Source organism: Melanaphis sacchari, unplaced genomic scaffold, assembly GCF_002803265.2.
Source record: "Melanaphis sacchari strain LSU unplaced genomic scaffold, SCAv2.0 Contig11_pilon_pilon, whole genome shotgun sequence".
Classification (NCBI taxonomy): Eukaryota; Metazoa; Arthropoda; class Insecta; order Hemiptera; family Aphididae; genus Melanaphis; species Melanaphis sacchari.
Window position 1 is genome coordinate 4775893 of NW_020270469.1, and position 16485 is coordinate 4792377.

A 16485-nucleotide genomic window follows, 5' to 3' on the forward strand; every position below is an offset into this window, starting at 1 on the left:
AATGTATGGTTTAAACTAGATAGAAAAAAGCTATATTATAGAGCCTTAGTCTTAACATCAGATTTTTTTTTTTTAAAAACACTAAGAATCCATTAAAAAACATAGTTGTTACCATTTGAAAAAAGTTGATTTTGAAGAACTGCTTACTTAAAAAATTAAATTTTTTTTTCAAAAACAAAAATTGACCGTTCAAAATAAAGAAACGTGTTTTTTTTCTTGTTTTTAAAATTCCATGTTATCGATCCATAATCATTAAACATTAAAAAAAACTCGCGTACAACAACAAGATAATAGATCATAAGTCTAGTTCTAGGTTTATGCATAAGATACACTGTATGATCTTGGATCAGAAGGTATAATCTCGTATTATGATACACTATACACTAAAATATAACAATATCACTCGATGTTACAGAATTGCGGACAAAGCCAACAAAGTGACAAAAACCACGTGAGTTGTGGACGAAATCTAAAAAGGTAACATACGAATTGCGTACACAAGTATAAGATGGGTATTGGATACTAATAGAAAAATATCCAATCATTTTTGATATAACGTTCGTGGACGTTGGGAAATTACTGTTTGATATTGAGACAGTTGTCAAAAAATGTTTGATCAGTTTAACCACAACCTTGTTTGTTTAATATTTGTCGTCTTTCTGATCATCTATTTTCTATATAAAAATTTAATTTTCTTCTATTTCACGAAACGCAAATGCTTGTGAAAGTGTTCATGCTAACCTTAATGGAATCGTGGTCACCTTAAATGAAATACAGATTGGTAGCTATACAAAAATGAATTACACCTACTACTGTATGAAATTCAAAACGAACAAAAAAAACTGTCAAAAAAAGGAGGCATTTATTAGCAAATATATGTTGCAATATTCAAGTGGTGAAATCAATAGAATATCATTTATATAGGCTGTTTCAAAAAAAAAATGTTGCCCAAATCCTGAAAAAGTGGTGAAAGGCAACTCGCGTGATTTTTATTAAAAAAAATTCTGTACACAATCAATATTATGACAACGAAACTCTTAACTCGTGTCCGCAATTGTTAATTGTTATAAACTTATAATTTATTTATAAGTTATAATATTGACCTGAAAAATTTGCTTACAACTAGTAATTAGTATGTATCTAATATCTATAATCTATATCACTGATACCTTTTATCACGTCTATTAAAGTTAAATTACAGCTGGCATATCTTATCTATATTTTATATCATCATGATAATAGAACGACGTTCTGCTTTAGCACTCTGAGCCCCGAGGTAGGTACTTTTGCAGTTTATACTTACCTTTTTATGGAATAAACAGACAGTGCTACAGCCTACAAGTGACAATTCACAACTTATTACTGTGCTTAAAGCTTTAAGGTAAAAGATTACTGTTACTACTTTTCACAAAGATTTTTCAATTAATAACTGAAGGTAGTAATTGTTAAATTCACAGATAATAGTAATTTAATCAAATACTATATACATTGTATATAGTATTTGATTTTTGATTACATTTAAAAATGAACCAGAAGCCAGAATCTTCATCTAAATGTCGAACAGTGAGTATCCATATTTGATATATACCAATATATACCTATATTGCTTTAGAATCAACTGTATAAATATAGTTAATACTTTAACAGATGACCCCTAATTACTTAACATATTCTTAATTTATTGTAAAAAACAAATTTTTATCTTTATTAAACGCATAATAACCATCAATCTACCTTGATAGATTAAAATATCTGAGAAATTACATATCTAGGAAATCATGGTTTGGTTTATTGTAGAAATGCCTCTTAAGTGTTGTTACAATAATAATAATATCACGCTTTTTAACATTATGCTAGAGTAGTCGGTTTTTTAAGTTTGGTATTATTATTTTTATTATGAATGATTTTCATTGTTATGAATCTGTTTAAGTACAAATATGTGGTATGGTTGTATGTACTAAACGGGTTGTTATCATTTTCCATTATTTTGCAGAATTTCACAAAAAAACCCTAATTACTAATTAGGTAGTTAAAGCATTTATGCTTAAAATATAGAATATTTGTACATAATATTATGTTTTATGTGCTAAATACTTGTTTAAGATAAATTATTAAAAGCATGTTATCTTATTTTATAATAATAATAAATAGGTAGATATTACAATATATTTTAGTAAAATAATTAAATACTTTGCCTAAAATTTTTTGCCTTAGATTTAAAAAAAATTAACTGTCCTAATACGTTAGATATTAATGTATGTTATAATAATATAAACTATGCAGTTATGCCATTAATATTAGTTAAGATATCTAGAAATGTTTAATAAGATCCAATGATTGAATGTTGAATTTACCAATTTTTTTTTAAAATAAGTATCTATTATTGCTATATTTTAGAATTATTATAAAATGTAATTACATATTTTAAATTGGTTTATATTAACTTTAAAGAACCCTTACTGTTTCAAAATTGTATTTAAAAAATATTATTAATCAAAAAATAAATTATTGCCATTGAAAAAACCAATAATACTTATGTATGTTCCCTAATGGCTGAACCTAAAAAAATATATGTATGCGTGGGTAACCTACTGACCTATAGTTAGTCTTGGATCTTTTTTTTTTAAATAAATTATTAAATTAGGTAAGTCTATCCCCATCCTGCTTCAAACAATCCATAATTTACGCCATGACCCATGTATGGTATATGTGGTATTTAAGTAATTTAGTATCTACTATCTAGATTTATAATACTAATATACTTCATAGTAGATTATCAAATTGTATTTTGTATTTTATTTTTTGATATTATCAAATTGCTAAAGAAAATTAGTAATTATTAATTTACAAATGAATTATACAATGATAAATAGTTTGCTTATCAAAAAAATTAACATAATTTGTCATCTTATTATATGACAATGATTAAGCATAGGTTTACGATGTAGGTATTAACAGGTCATGGTTTCAAATAAGTAGACCCTGGCTCGTTGATCCAGTGCAAATTGTGCAAATTAATTGTGACAAGATAATTAATTACATTTTTATTTTATAGTCTATAAACTATTTTTTAAACTTTAAGATAATCATCAAAAATTATCTTCCATCTAAGTTTTGAAATAATTGTACAATTAACTAAAATTTATCTTAAATTAATACATTTTAGTTTATGGAAAAAATAAAATTATGCAAATTAATAATTTATTTCTTTATTGCTCATTAACTAGTAATTCGTAATTATTTTTACAAAAAAATTATTATCAATACAAATATTAGATAAATATAGGAGTTGTAATATAAACAGATTTCGCGTATATGTTAATACAAAATATTTATTGTGTAGGATTAGTTATGCTGCGATGTCTCGAGTGATATTCATTGTTAAAACAAAATGTAATTTCTCAACTTTCGTGAAATAATTTTGAAATTAGAATTTGTTCATCTCATATCTAGTATAATCTCGTATATTATATTCGTCATGATTTTCACACACTTCAAGGTGAAGTAATGGAAATTGTTTTTAAATAACCAGTGATTGGTAGGTGGGTGCATATATTTTTTGCATCCTCATGATTGTATTATATATTCTAATTGCTATGGTAAAGCGTCATGCTGTTTTACAACCACGCTATTGGTTTCTGTTATTTTTCGACAATGTGTTGCTATTGATGTTTGATATTGATCATCATTCATCACTGTTCAATTTTTGCGAAAAAAAAATCGTTGCAGCTCAATGTCATCATAAAGCCAGCAATGGATTTTTCATGGTACATTAATTCTATTTCATATTTCGTTATTGTTTACCTCTTTAGTTTTGAATAACGTCCTTGTTGAAAATACAATAAAATATATCTATAGATATCAATATGGAATAATAATAGTAATAATAATATTAATAACCGATAGTAATAAAATGACAGTGTTGATGTTTGTATTTAATGTACTACAAATTCGATAGGAAATTATACTGTGGCTTTAGCGATTGAACACTTAAACCTATACGTTACTTATACTTGATTTTTTTTCAATTTAATTGACAAGCTTATACACAGAACCTTGGAAGTTGTAACCTTATCTTGCGGTAGTAAAATTAATTTCCGGTAAAAATTGGAGTATGTCTTAAAGAATAAATATTAGAAAAAACAATGACACCCATATCATCTGAAATGAGTTTAATGAGATTGTACTTTATTTCTTGTATTAGTATAGTTTTTAATATTTAATTCAATATTCTTAAAATTAAAATCATTTTCATAGATATCTAGAACATCTTATAGTTAATTATCGTTTTATTTTTATCGATTATTGTTGATATACTTATGTATGTTCCTTTTTTTTGCGTTGAATAGTATCTTTTTTAATCAATATAAATACATTATTAATTTACGGTTAGTTCACTTCCAATTATAGTTTGTCTTTTTTAGCTACTTACTTGTTGGCTACGAATGTAACAACTATATCACTTTAATGAGCAAGTTAAATAATAGATTATATACCAGGGGCGATTCCTGGGTTGGTCCTAGAGACCACCCCTCAAACGTATTTCTATAAAAATTATATATTATTAAAAACTAAATTACAAAAAAAAAAAAAACATACTATTATAGACACGTATAAGTGTATTGTTAGGAGTATGTATCTATTATCTATACTATAAAGTATAAATAAACTATAATAATATAAAATGTACTATGGTATTATATTATTGTTATAAATATTATGATTTAACCTCCCATCCAAGTCTGTAGCCGTTAATGTACTCAATATTAGTATATTATACTTATCTAGTCATAGTATTTTTAATATTGATTAGATTTCCTTGTTATTGTCTCCTTTTATTGTTGATATTTCATTCTTTGTTCTCAGAAGATCCTCTATTATATTATTCTGCTATATAAATAACAAACATTAAAATATTGTATAATTATAATTGATATTCGAGACTAATTAAATTTTTTTTAAATTATAATCTATATTATTAATAATTTAAATAATTGAATACTTGAGTTGCTGAAACCTAAAGAATTAGAAAATCGAGAGCTTAAACCACCTTTGTTTAAACAACGACAATTACAGAACAGTTGAGGTTTAAATACTTTAGTTATAACTTCTTAGAACTTAACAGATTCTAATTTAAAAATGTTCAACTAAGAAACGCTATGATTCCTTTGTAAATAGTGAAATTATTATACCCAAGCTATGTATTGATCTGTGTTCTACTTTATCGGAATTTTTAAAATGTCTTATCGACCTTGTTTTAGTTGTACTGTCACATTGAAAACAATTTTTAATAATTCAGTACGAACCTATCTAATAATTTAAATTACGATTGTGTTATTCTCAAATAACTTAATATAAAGGTAAACCTATTATTATATCTTATTGTATTATATATTACATCTTTTATTTTGGTTAAAAGCTTAGTATCGTAAAAAAATAACTAGGAAACACAGTTTAAGTTCTTACCTTTAAATATTATAAGTTAATTCTCTCTAATGTAAAAACTAATAATACAAAATTAGTTTTAGTGAACGATAATTTAATTTGTATATTTATTGGACGAAGACAACGCATTATGCGTGTGTGATATCCTTTTAAGCAGGGCTTACTATTTGATGTGTACTGAAATACACGAAAATACATGTAATTATGAAACACGTAATAATCCGTGTATTTAAAAATCTTAGGTAAGTACTAGAAATTAACTTTATCATAGTAATTATATAATCAAATAAAGGCAATAAAATACAATATAAACAATAATAACTAATTTAGGTTGCTGTTTTAGATAACAAGATATAATAAATTTTAAATAATAAATAATCTAATAACAAAATATGCTCTAAATTTTAATATACGTAAGTATGTATTAATTTTTAAACATAGGTAACACAAGTTAATAAATATTTTAATCAATTGAATTTCTATTTTGATACATAAAAACTAACGTGTTTACTTTTTTTGTTAACAAATAATGATCTTATACTTCCAACGGCACATGAAAATTCATTTAAAAATTCTTCATCACACAATACAATAACCTTTATCTCCTACAGTCCTACACATTTGGCATATTGAAATAGGTACCAATTTTTTTTTTTTTTTTTGACATATTAAAATAACAATTTTTATTTTAACTGTTAAAAATTATAAAAATAGTTGATACCAATTTACACTTAGCAACGAAAAATTGAAGTGTAATAACTGTCAATTGATGGAAATTTTCAATTTTGTTGTTGAATTTGGTAATATTATTTAACTACTAGTATACGCCAATAAGACTATACCGTGAAATGAATCAAACAAGTAACGAATAACAATGAACAGTTTTATCGTAGGACAAATTTAATAGTATAGATAAAAGATTAATAAAGGTGTTTTGTTTTGTTATAAATTAAAATTTGTACTTTTTAAATACACGCATAATTAAGAAAAATCCGTATAATTATATTTGCATGTGATTGATAAATGAGTATCCGTGTACACGTAAAGAAAACATACGGGTAAATACTAAATATACACTGTTTTAAATACACGGTTAACGGAATCCGTGTACACGTATACTTTTAATACCCGTAGGAAATCGTAAGCCCTACTTTTGAGTCAGGAAAGACTAGGTATTAAATGTAAAAGCGTTCTAAAATATTTAAGAAAATGTTGACTTTAAACTATGATGACCAGCTAATCGTTTGGATGTGTATTCAAATGTTAATTTATCAATTTTTTTAACTGAATTGTACCTACTTATTTTACGAAGATTATTATCATAATTAATAAATAAGTTGAATTCTGAACGTATGCGTCCGTACTCTTATACGTATTACGCATTAAAATTATTTGACACTTTCATCTATTTACACTGGACATTGAAGTATGAATTTTAGACTTTGACCTTGTATATTATTAACAGAGAATAATATAAATAATATATTAATAGATGGTGCTCATCTTTCATAATTCATCGCAAATACCATTTAGACAGGAAATTATAGTCTGATAGTATAAATGACATATTCCGGTTATTATTACGTTGTGTTCTTCTTGTTTTTATTATTTTCCATTAATATTCATACTTGCAAAACAATTATTTAAAATTACCATTGCTATAGAATTTAGTAATGCATATTCTTATGATTGGTGTTTATTTAATTTTTTTAATGTTCATAGATTACCTATAATAATTATGATACCCGTGCAGATACCATAAAAAGTGTTGCATTAAATATTAGTATATTGTATAATGATAATACGTTTATTATCTAATACTTCATTGATTAGCTATCAAGTTTTCACCAATTCGCTTATAGGAACAAGATTGCAAATATTTATGACGTGTTAGGTTTTGTGCGACTATGTTTGTAGAAAGTTAAAAAGTGAACCATACAGTTAATATTAATACACCTTAACCCTCGAGTATCCAAATTATTATTTTTATTATTCAGTATCATCTTAGCAATACAATTTTCATAAAATAAACAACTTTTTTAATAAAACTATTAATTTAATACAATATTTCTATATATTGTAAACACGTAGGCAATAGGTAACTATAGTAAGTTTATAAATAATTCTAAAATCGTTTTTATCTCAGTGTACTGTACTAATATCCAAATTAAAATGATGGTTCATAATACATAATATTAAATTAAACGATAAAGATTGTTGTTTGACCTTGATAAATAAGTTCAACAGCTTTTCTATTTAGTTAACTTGAGTGTTGAAGATAAGACAGGTGATAATCAATTAACTAGTATAAGCATTGTATGTATGCAACATACATTTACAAAGTACCTAGGGTATATGTTTTAGTTTGTATAGAATAAGTATTATTCATAAAACTTTAAATCTTTTTTTTTTTGGAATTATTCAAATACTAAACGATAAGTTATGCCCAGAAAATAATTCTTTAAACTGTCATTGGTCTCTGTACTTGCGGAGGCGAAAGCAACATTTTTCACTCGAGATCATAATTGGGCGATGGAGGTCAGCGTATAGAGGGGGTTCTTCTGTTCTTGGCAGTCCGTTAGATATCCTAGTGTTCCGGTCTTCTTTTGATCAATTGGAAAATCACGCTCGTTGAGCTGACAACCAAATAATTTGCTCTCTTGTTTTTAATATTATTTTATTTTGTAACTTACAACTTGACTATATCACGCGCTAACTTATAACTTACAAATAGGTTTTTGTTCATAAAGATTTTATTACTTTTAATTAAAAATGTCGGTTAACGTAAGAACCAAAGCGGTTCGTGGTCCAAATAGAAGTGTACGTATATTATGCATTATATTTACTAAACATTTTTTATTTACAAGTTTATTATTTTATTCGCATTGATTAGTAAACTACTTACCTAGATTTACAGTTTTTTACATTATTTTTGTTAATATTCATTATTTTATGACTTCTATAACAATAAATTTAAAATTATTAACTTAACTAATATTAAATAGGTATATGCTTATTTTTCAAATACAAATTTATAATTTTTTAGTGTAATACAGTCTGGGTTTTTATGTATAAATATATATTATATAGACTTCCTTTTTTTTATTACTACTTCATAGTAAAGCTTTACTATGATATTTTGTATTTTCTCGCTAAATATTTGATCGAATTACTAAATTTTAGATTTTCTTAAGTCACTGGTACAAATGATATAATTATATAAGCTTTAAGAAATCTACAATAAAACTTAACCAATTATATTATATAAAATACTTATTATTTTTTTCATAACGATAAAAAATTTAATAATTAATACTTAAGTCAATAACGATCACATAATAAAAATAATACTTATTTTAACTTTAACAGTCAAGCCTTATAAATTTACGTTTTAATACTGTTATGATGTTTTAAAACTATAAGTATATTATTTTATTTTCCTGAAAATTTAGCAATAGATTGCGTGTTTGAAAACAAAATTTTGTTTAGTACATTTAAGTAATATTTTTGTAAAACAATTATACATTGAAGGTCATATTTGGCTTTCTCTGGAGAAAGTAACTTATTATACGAGTTTCATAATACATTCATTAGGCCGGATTTACTTCCTGTCCTAATGAAAATTTTCGTATTGGTACTTCCGTATCATCATCAAAAATATCTCGTTATTACGTGCATGTTGTTATGAACAAAAATTTGCTGTAAACGCTTTCATTTAAAATATATATATTTTAATACAACGCATAGGACGTGTTATATAATATAATAATATTTGATATTAAAATGTTGATGCTATTTTTCGGGTGGCTATTATTTTTTGTGAACTGAAATTTCCTATAAGATTCCACTATATGAATAAATGTTACTCTTATACAGTGTTCACGTTTCTATGTCTAAAATAAGTAAATAATTGCCAACTTCAAATAATGAAAAAAAAAAAAAATTAAATTTTTGTGTGTATATTATTATCAACTTATTTTTACTTTTTAGAGCTATAAGTATTATTTTGTTATGTAATTAAAATAATATAATTTATCTACCAATAATTAAAATAGTTTCTAATTAAAAATACGATATATCCACATTTATTGTCTCCATCTTATACATACGCAAAATATATTAACATGATAAATTTTATATTTAGAATACCTAATTTATTTTAATTTGTAATTTTTAATTTTAGAATTTATTTATATATTATCAAATTTAAAGGTAAGAATATTATCTAAGATCTCTATTAGACTTTTATTGTAATTTTAATTTCAAAACAAGTTATAAACATTTTAATTTAGTAAATAACTTCAAAGTTAAGATATCAAAAATAGTCCGTATGGGACCTTAAATAATACTCTTATCTTTAAATTTAAAAATAATAAATTCATTCTTATATATTAAAAATTTTAAATTACAAATTAAAATGGATTATTCTGAACGTAAATAATAATAATAATTTCTCGTGTTGTACGTTTGTAAGATTATGATAATACATGGCTAAACGTAATTTTAATGAAAAAGATCAGTAAACGACAAACTTAATAAAACCCATAAAAATTTAAAAAAATGTATGTATTGAAATTATTATAAATTTTAATAAAACTATTTGCATTATTACATAAATAGTTACATATAATAAAAATATTACACCGCCACGCTGGTTATGTACATCAGAGTAAACTATTTCTCAAGACGTACCTGTATAGGTACGTACTTGAGTTTTTTTTATGTATTAAATAACTTACTTCTTTGTTAAGTCTCTACCTAACCATTTATTTTATGCTCCCGGATATGCATGTATATTTAATCAATGAATTCATAAATGAAACTAAAAATATTATACATAAAAATCAAATCATAAAAAGTGTATTTAAAACTAAAATAATAAAAATTAGGTATATTAAGCAATTAGGGAAAATAAAAATTATTTATTGACAATGAAAATTAATAACTTAAAAATTAAAAACGTTTTCAATCCCTTTAAACCTATTTACACATAGTTCAAAGTATAGATAAGAATATATATTTATTAGTTATTACTTATTACCAGGGCTCAAAAGTTATAAAAATGCATGTTTTTCTTGGTTCGTCCTAGAACATCCAAAGTAAGGTACAAATATGTTACACACTTTTCTGATACTATACCTACACGAAATTTAATTTTGCTAATTTTTGCATATTTACGGTTTTTATTGTTATTTTACTAATTTAGGGTTTTTAGTACTATTTTTGGGTATATTTTCACATAATACATGAAGTATTTGCATTTTATTGAAAAAAGTTATTTATTTGGTTATATTTTTAAAAATATTTTAATTTTTGGAATTTTTTTTTTATTTTTTAATTATAAATTATAAAATTGTAAAATTACATTAAATTTTTTTTCTAATAAATTTATAATTTTTTCAAATTAAATGCATATTTTTTGATTTTTTGAGCTATTTATAGCTCATATTTTAGAGTTTTTTAATGCCTATTCAAGAGCTAAAAAGTAACATTTTTAATGCTACAACTTTCGAGCGCTGCTTATTACCATTAATTAAAAATAATTTATTATTTACATTACTATTATCTATTAATTTTAATATAAGCGTCTTTATGTAGGTATATTATTTTATTATTAATAAAAATAAAAATAATAAATAATTTTTAATCATTTTAAAATGTTTATATTTAGCTAAATGTTTCATGTTTTAAGAAAAGTATTTAACGCATCAAAAAATTAACGTTATACGGTTATTAGTTAGAAGGATGGACACATTATGTGTGGTCATAAAAGCTATATTTCTATATCAATACCTATTTGCTTACCTAAAATTTTTTTAAGATTGTTGCTGCACATCGCTGTTTTTTATGTTTTTTATGTATGATTAACAATTTTATAACTACCTACATAACACACACACATATATAAATATAATACTGTTTCAGTGACTAATATAAATAAGCCCATTTATTTATTATACTTGACATTAAACATAATAATAATTATTATTATTGTAAAAAAATAACCATATTATATAATTATTGAAAACTATGATTTACTTTTATTACAAAAGACGAAATACATTTTCAGGTAGCGACCAATGTCACCGTTCAGAAACATCACGTTTCTCGGGATAAACGTGGCCAGGTTCTTGGCAATGTTCGGGGATTCCGGGGTTGTACAGTTTGGTTTACAGGTCAGTACAGATAATAAACTTTATGTAAATTATTTGTATCATGTATGTATGTATTTTTCATGAATAACGTCAAAAATTAATTGAAAATTTTTTTATTTTTTTCAGGATTATCTGGTGCCGGAAAGACGTCTGTGTCCTTTGAATTGGAAGCATATTTGGTTGCCAGAGGAATACCAGCTTATGGATTGGATGGCGACAATATGCGAACAGGCTTAAACAGAGATCTGGGATTTAGTCCCGCTGATCGAGAGGAGAACATCAGGCGTGTGGCTGAAGTGGCCAAATTGTTTGCCGACAGTGGTGTTGTTACACTGTGTAGTTTTGTGTCTCCATTTCAACAAGTGAGCAGCTAGTGTAAAACCATAGTATCTACAAATATTACAACAGGTGATTTTGACAAATGGTGTTTTTGTCATAATGTAGGACAGAGAAATGGCTAGAAAGATACATAAAGATGCTGATTTACCATTTTTCGAGGTGTTTGTCGATGCACCTTTAAGTGTGTGCGAAGAACGTGATGTCAAAGGTCTATATAAAAAGGCCAGAGCTGGTCATATTAAAGGTAATTTATTTATATATTTTTTTTAAATACTTACAATTCTATGTATAATTCTTTAGTGAACTGCTTAGTGCTAGTACTTAATATTGTGTATTATATACATATTATATTATTACAGTTATATTAATCATTAATGACTTAGTAAAACATTAAGTATTTTAATTGAAATTATAATGAGTTGTATTTGAATAAGCCATGTAAGAAGTACAACTGTTTTTAATTTTTTTTAATTTCTAGGATTTACTGGAGTTGACCAAGTGTATGAAAAACCAGATTCCCCAGAATTAGTTCTTAAAACAGTTCATTTATCCATAGAAGAAAGTACTATGCAAGTAGTACAAATGCTTGAAGAAAATGTAAGTTATTATGTTATATGTATATAAATATAATATTATTGTTTATTTTATACATAACAATATAGTTTTAACTATTATAAAGTCTTGAAAAATCGGTCATGTACTCAATATCCAAAAGGCCATATTACCGCTTTGACTGTTTAGGTTATAGACTATAACGGCAAATTTTGTTAGGCAGCGACATAATTACATATCTGTAACATTGAAATATTAATTTAAAAATATCACCACAAGTAATTTGAATGCGGTATAATATTATGATACGCGTTTTTGAATAAAATATCAAAAGTTATGTAGAATTAGGTAGCTAATATATTACAACCTTTGGGTGGTAAAACCCTTAATTCGGCTTAAGAATACCACTAAACATGTATCTTATTGGTATTTTCTAATGATACCTATTTATTAATAGTACATTCAAAATATCTAAGTTGTCTCAATAAAAACTATTAAACTATATTTTATAAAAACATTTTGTTTTTGACATAGACACACTCTATGTATGTAAAATACCTTGTACCTTATTAATTTTTAAATTTTTTTTTCAATTATAATTCATCAATGGAGATTTAGAACATTAGAACATAGATTTATTTGATATAATATTAAAGTAGTGATACTGTGATGGACATTAAATGGAATTTGTAATAGATGTTATTATTTCACTTTATTACATTAAAATAAAAAGAAATATTGAAATAAAATGAAAGTTATCATGATAAATTGATCAATTCATAAGATACATTATATATCTATTATTTAGAATAAACATTATTTTAAAAATAATAATTAAAACCTATTGCTTGTATGTATGTTTTATTTTAAAATGTTTTAATTTTAGGAAGTAATTCCTCTGCAAATGAACCGTGACATTGACCGTGTACCTGAACTATTTGTACCAGAAAATGCAATTGAAAAAACCAAATCCGAAGCATTATTACTCCCTCGGCTTGACATTGGAAAATTAGATACACAATGGGTACAAGTATTGGCTGAAGGCTGGGCAGCTCCACTTGGTGGTTTCATGAACGAAGATGAATATTTACAAGTATGTAATAACAATTTTCCTATAAAGCTATACAACATTAAAGAATTGTTATTTATAGATTATTATCTCTATTTTCAGACTTTACATTTCAATAGTTTTAGCGAGGATGTTAATCAATCCATACCTATTGTTTTGCCTATAACTACTGATAAAAAGGAACAACTGTTTGGCTGTGAAGAAATTGCTTTATGGTATAATTCAAAACCAATAGCAATACTTCGTAAACCATCATTCTATCCACACCGTAAAGAAGAACGAGTGTGTCGTCAATTTGGAACATCGCATCCCAATCATCCTTACATAAAAGTAAATTATTTTTTTAAGTGCTTTTAACCAAATGGTATTTGATATTTAATTAATTATATTCTAGACAATTTACGAAAGTGGTGATTGGTTGGTTGGCGGTAACTTAGATGTTATAGAAAGAATCTTATGGAATGATGGTTTGGATGATATTCGTTTCACACCAAATGAACTCCGTGCTAAATGGAGAGAAATGAAAGCTGATGCAATATTTGCTTTTCAACTTCGAAACCCAATACATAATGGCCATGCACTATTAATGCAGGTGTGTATTATGATTTATTTATTAATTATTTTAGTTAATATGTTAATCAATTAATTAGGATACTAAGAAAAAGCTTCTGGAACGCGGATATAAGAAACCAGTTTTACTGTTACATCCTCTTGGTGGCTGGACAAAAGATGATGATGTTCCACTCCATGTGAGAATACTTCAACACAAAGCTGTACTTAGAGATGGAATTTTAGATCCAGAAGCTACTGTTTTGGCCATTTTTCCAGCACCTATGAATTATGCTGGACCTACAGAGGTATAATTTCTATGGCATAAAATATCTGATTAGTTTTTAATTAAATATTTTATTTATTAACTTTGTTTTGTTATTAAATATATTTATAATATTTGATTTTTAGGTACAATGGCATGCAAAAGCTCGCATGTCTGCAGGAGCAAACTTTTACATTGTTGGTAGGGATCCAGCAGGAGTTCCACATCCAGATACTAACATATCAGGTGATTTATTCGATCCTACTCATGGTGCTCGTGTGTTGACTATGGCACCAGGTTTATCAGACTTGGAAATTATTCCCTTTCGTGTAGCAGCCTATGACAAAACAAAAAAAGCCATGGATTTTTATGATTCTGCACGACATAATGATTTCAATTTCATTTCAGGCACAAAAATGAGAGGTATATCTTTTTGTTGTAAATATTTAACCTAATCTAATTTCATCTAAAAATATCTATTCAATCAAATTGTACTTAAAGGTCTAGCCAAAGATGGTATTGAACCACCTGCTGGGTTCATGGCGTCTTCAGCCTGGGAAGTACTGGCCAGCTATTACAAATCATTGAATAAACTTTAAACAAGATTTTATTTATTTATAATTGTCCATGGTGGACGATGGACATTCCTATTTAAATTAACTAACTATCTCTCCATTCCTCTTTAAATTTCTTTACTTCTATATATTATGTATGAATTATTTTTATTTTTTATGTTTTTGTTTATTATTTTGGTGCGTTGAACAATATAATATATTGGTTGTATGTAGAATAGATTTTTTTATTAATGTTATGCAAATGCAATAGTACAATATACATTATAGTGATAATAATTTTAAAAACAAAAATGTTTGAAAAATGACAGTAGTAAATTTAATGTTGATAATTTAATCACAGCCATTGAATTAAAATTACCAAAATGAATAACAATTACTTAATAGTATTAAATATAATTTCTATAAATTATAATGAACAATTAAACAACCAAAGTGTACACTTCTATTTATATTTACTATTAATTTTAGATATATTATATTATATAAATTAGTTGTTTTCAGAATGTATTTTCTAATATTATTATTCTACTGCTGTTGATTACAAAATTGATACTAATGACTTAATTTATGTGTTACCATTGTTAAAAATTTAAATTTAAATTTAAATATATGTTTATTTCTAAATGTTTTGTTTATGTGTATTTTTTAATTTGGAGTAAAAAAATTGATCATTTAGAGTTTAGAGTGTTTAGTCCATCTAATTCTTTAACCAACCAAATACTCGTATATACTATTTTGTATCATATATGATTCAGTTCAAGATTTATCACCATCACATTCTCCCCCAATAAAATAAATAATTAAAACATGACTAATCAAAGAAGAAAATGTACATTCCTATTTGTTATTTTATATTTAGTTTTAATTATATTTTATAAATATAATTTATTCATATGATAAATTAGTAGGTATTGTTAATTTTGACTAATAGATTTTCAGTTACATTTTTAAAATTTACATTGTTTTTAGTTGGTAGAAAAAAGTACTTGTAAGTTATAAATTTTAAAATATTAAATAAATTAAAACAATATTTCTATATTTTAGATACCTAGTTAAAACCATCATACAAATATTATATGAAAGAAATGTTTTCAGTTATTAAGTCATTAAGATGTAATATAATGTATAATTATATTTTATATAAAACTACTACTTACATTACTACAATTACCTCAATAGTCACTAATCAGTATCTCAATTTAACAATTATTTTTTATTACCTATGTTTATCATTGTTCTTAAAATTAAAGTTTAAATTAGGAGCTCAAACTACTAGATATTTAGAATACTTCGATTTTCTACAATTTACAATGCTTTTCGAGATCCAATTCGTCATCCGTTCATAATCTATTTTTTGGAACGCAATGATTTATGTTTGTTTTTAAACAATTTATTATAATTATATTATAGGCTTGTCGCCAATGCTATTTATAATATATAGATAGTTGTAATGTTGTATACGTATACTAATACTAGTATACTCGTCCGCACTAGCGAGCGGCGGCCCATAAAAAATTAATTTAATTTTTGATTTTT

The 16485-nt window shown here is 25.1% G+C and overlaps 1 protein-coding gene across 5 annotated transcripts; it reads left to right on the plus strand.

Moving 5' to 3' along the window:
* The first annotated feature begins 1258 nt into the window (after nucleotides 1-1258).
* Nucleotides 1259-15145, plus strand: LOC112604216 (bifunctional 3'-phosphoadenosine 5'-phosphosulfate synthase). Of its 5 annotated transcripts, none has more exons than XM_025353149.1 (11): nucleotides 1259-1381; nucleotides 1440-1563; nucleotides 11516-11621; nucleotides 11727-11962; nucleotides 12045-12183; nucleotides 12418-12536; nucleotides 13378-13890; nucleotides 13955-14152; nucleotides 14211-14417; nucleotides 14521-14797; nucleotides 14876-15145. In XM_025353149.1, exons 2-11 carry the CDS (start codon nucleotides 1525-1527, stop codon nucleotides 14971-14973), a joined length of 1932 nt encoding a protein of 643 aa, XP_025208934.1. In that variant the 5' UTR covers nucleotides 1259-1381; nucleotides 1440-1524; the 3' UTR covers nucleotides 14974-15145. The 5 variants fall into 5 exon arrangements, with proteins under 5 accessions (XP_025208934.1, XP_025208935.1, XP_025208933.1 ...); XM_025353150.1 differs by having other exon boundaries at nucleotides 1458-1563; XM_025353151.1 differs by lacking the exons at nucleotides 1259-1381; nucleotides 1440-1563 and adding an exon at nucleotides 8054-8265 and having other exon boundaries at nucleotides 13378-13584; nucleotides 13663-13890.
* The last annotated feature ends 1340 nt before the right edge of the window (nucleotides 15146-16485 follow it).

Coding starts and splice junctions, on each gene's coding strand:
- LOC112604216 (XM_025353147.1), top strand. CDS start 8,218: ATGTCGGTTAACGTAAGAACCAAAGCGGTTCGTGGTCCAAATAGAAGT. Junction 11,963..12,044: donor TTGTGTCTCCATTTCAACAA/GTGAGCAGCTAG, acceptor GTCATAATGTAG/GACAGAGAAATGGCTAGAAA. Junction 12,184..12,417: donor CAGAGCTGGTCATATTAAAG/GTAATTTATTTA, acceptor TTTAATTTCTAG/GATTTACTGGAGTTGACCAA.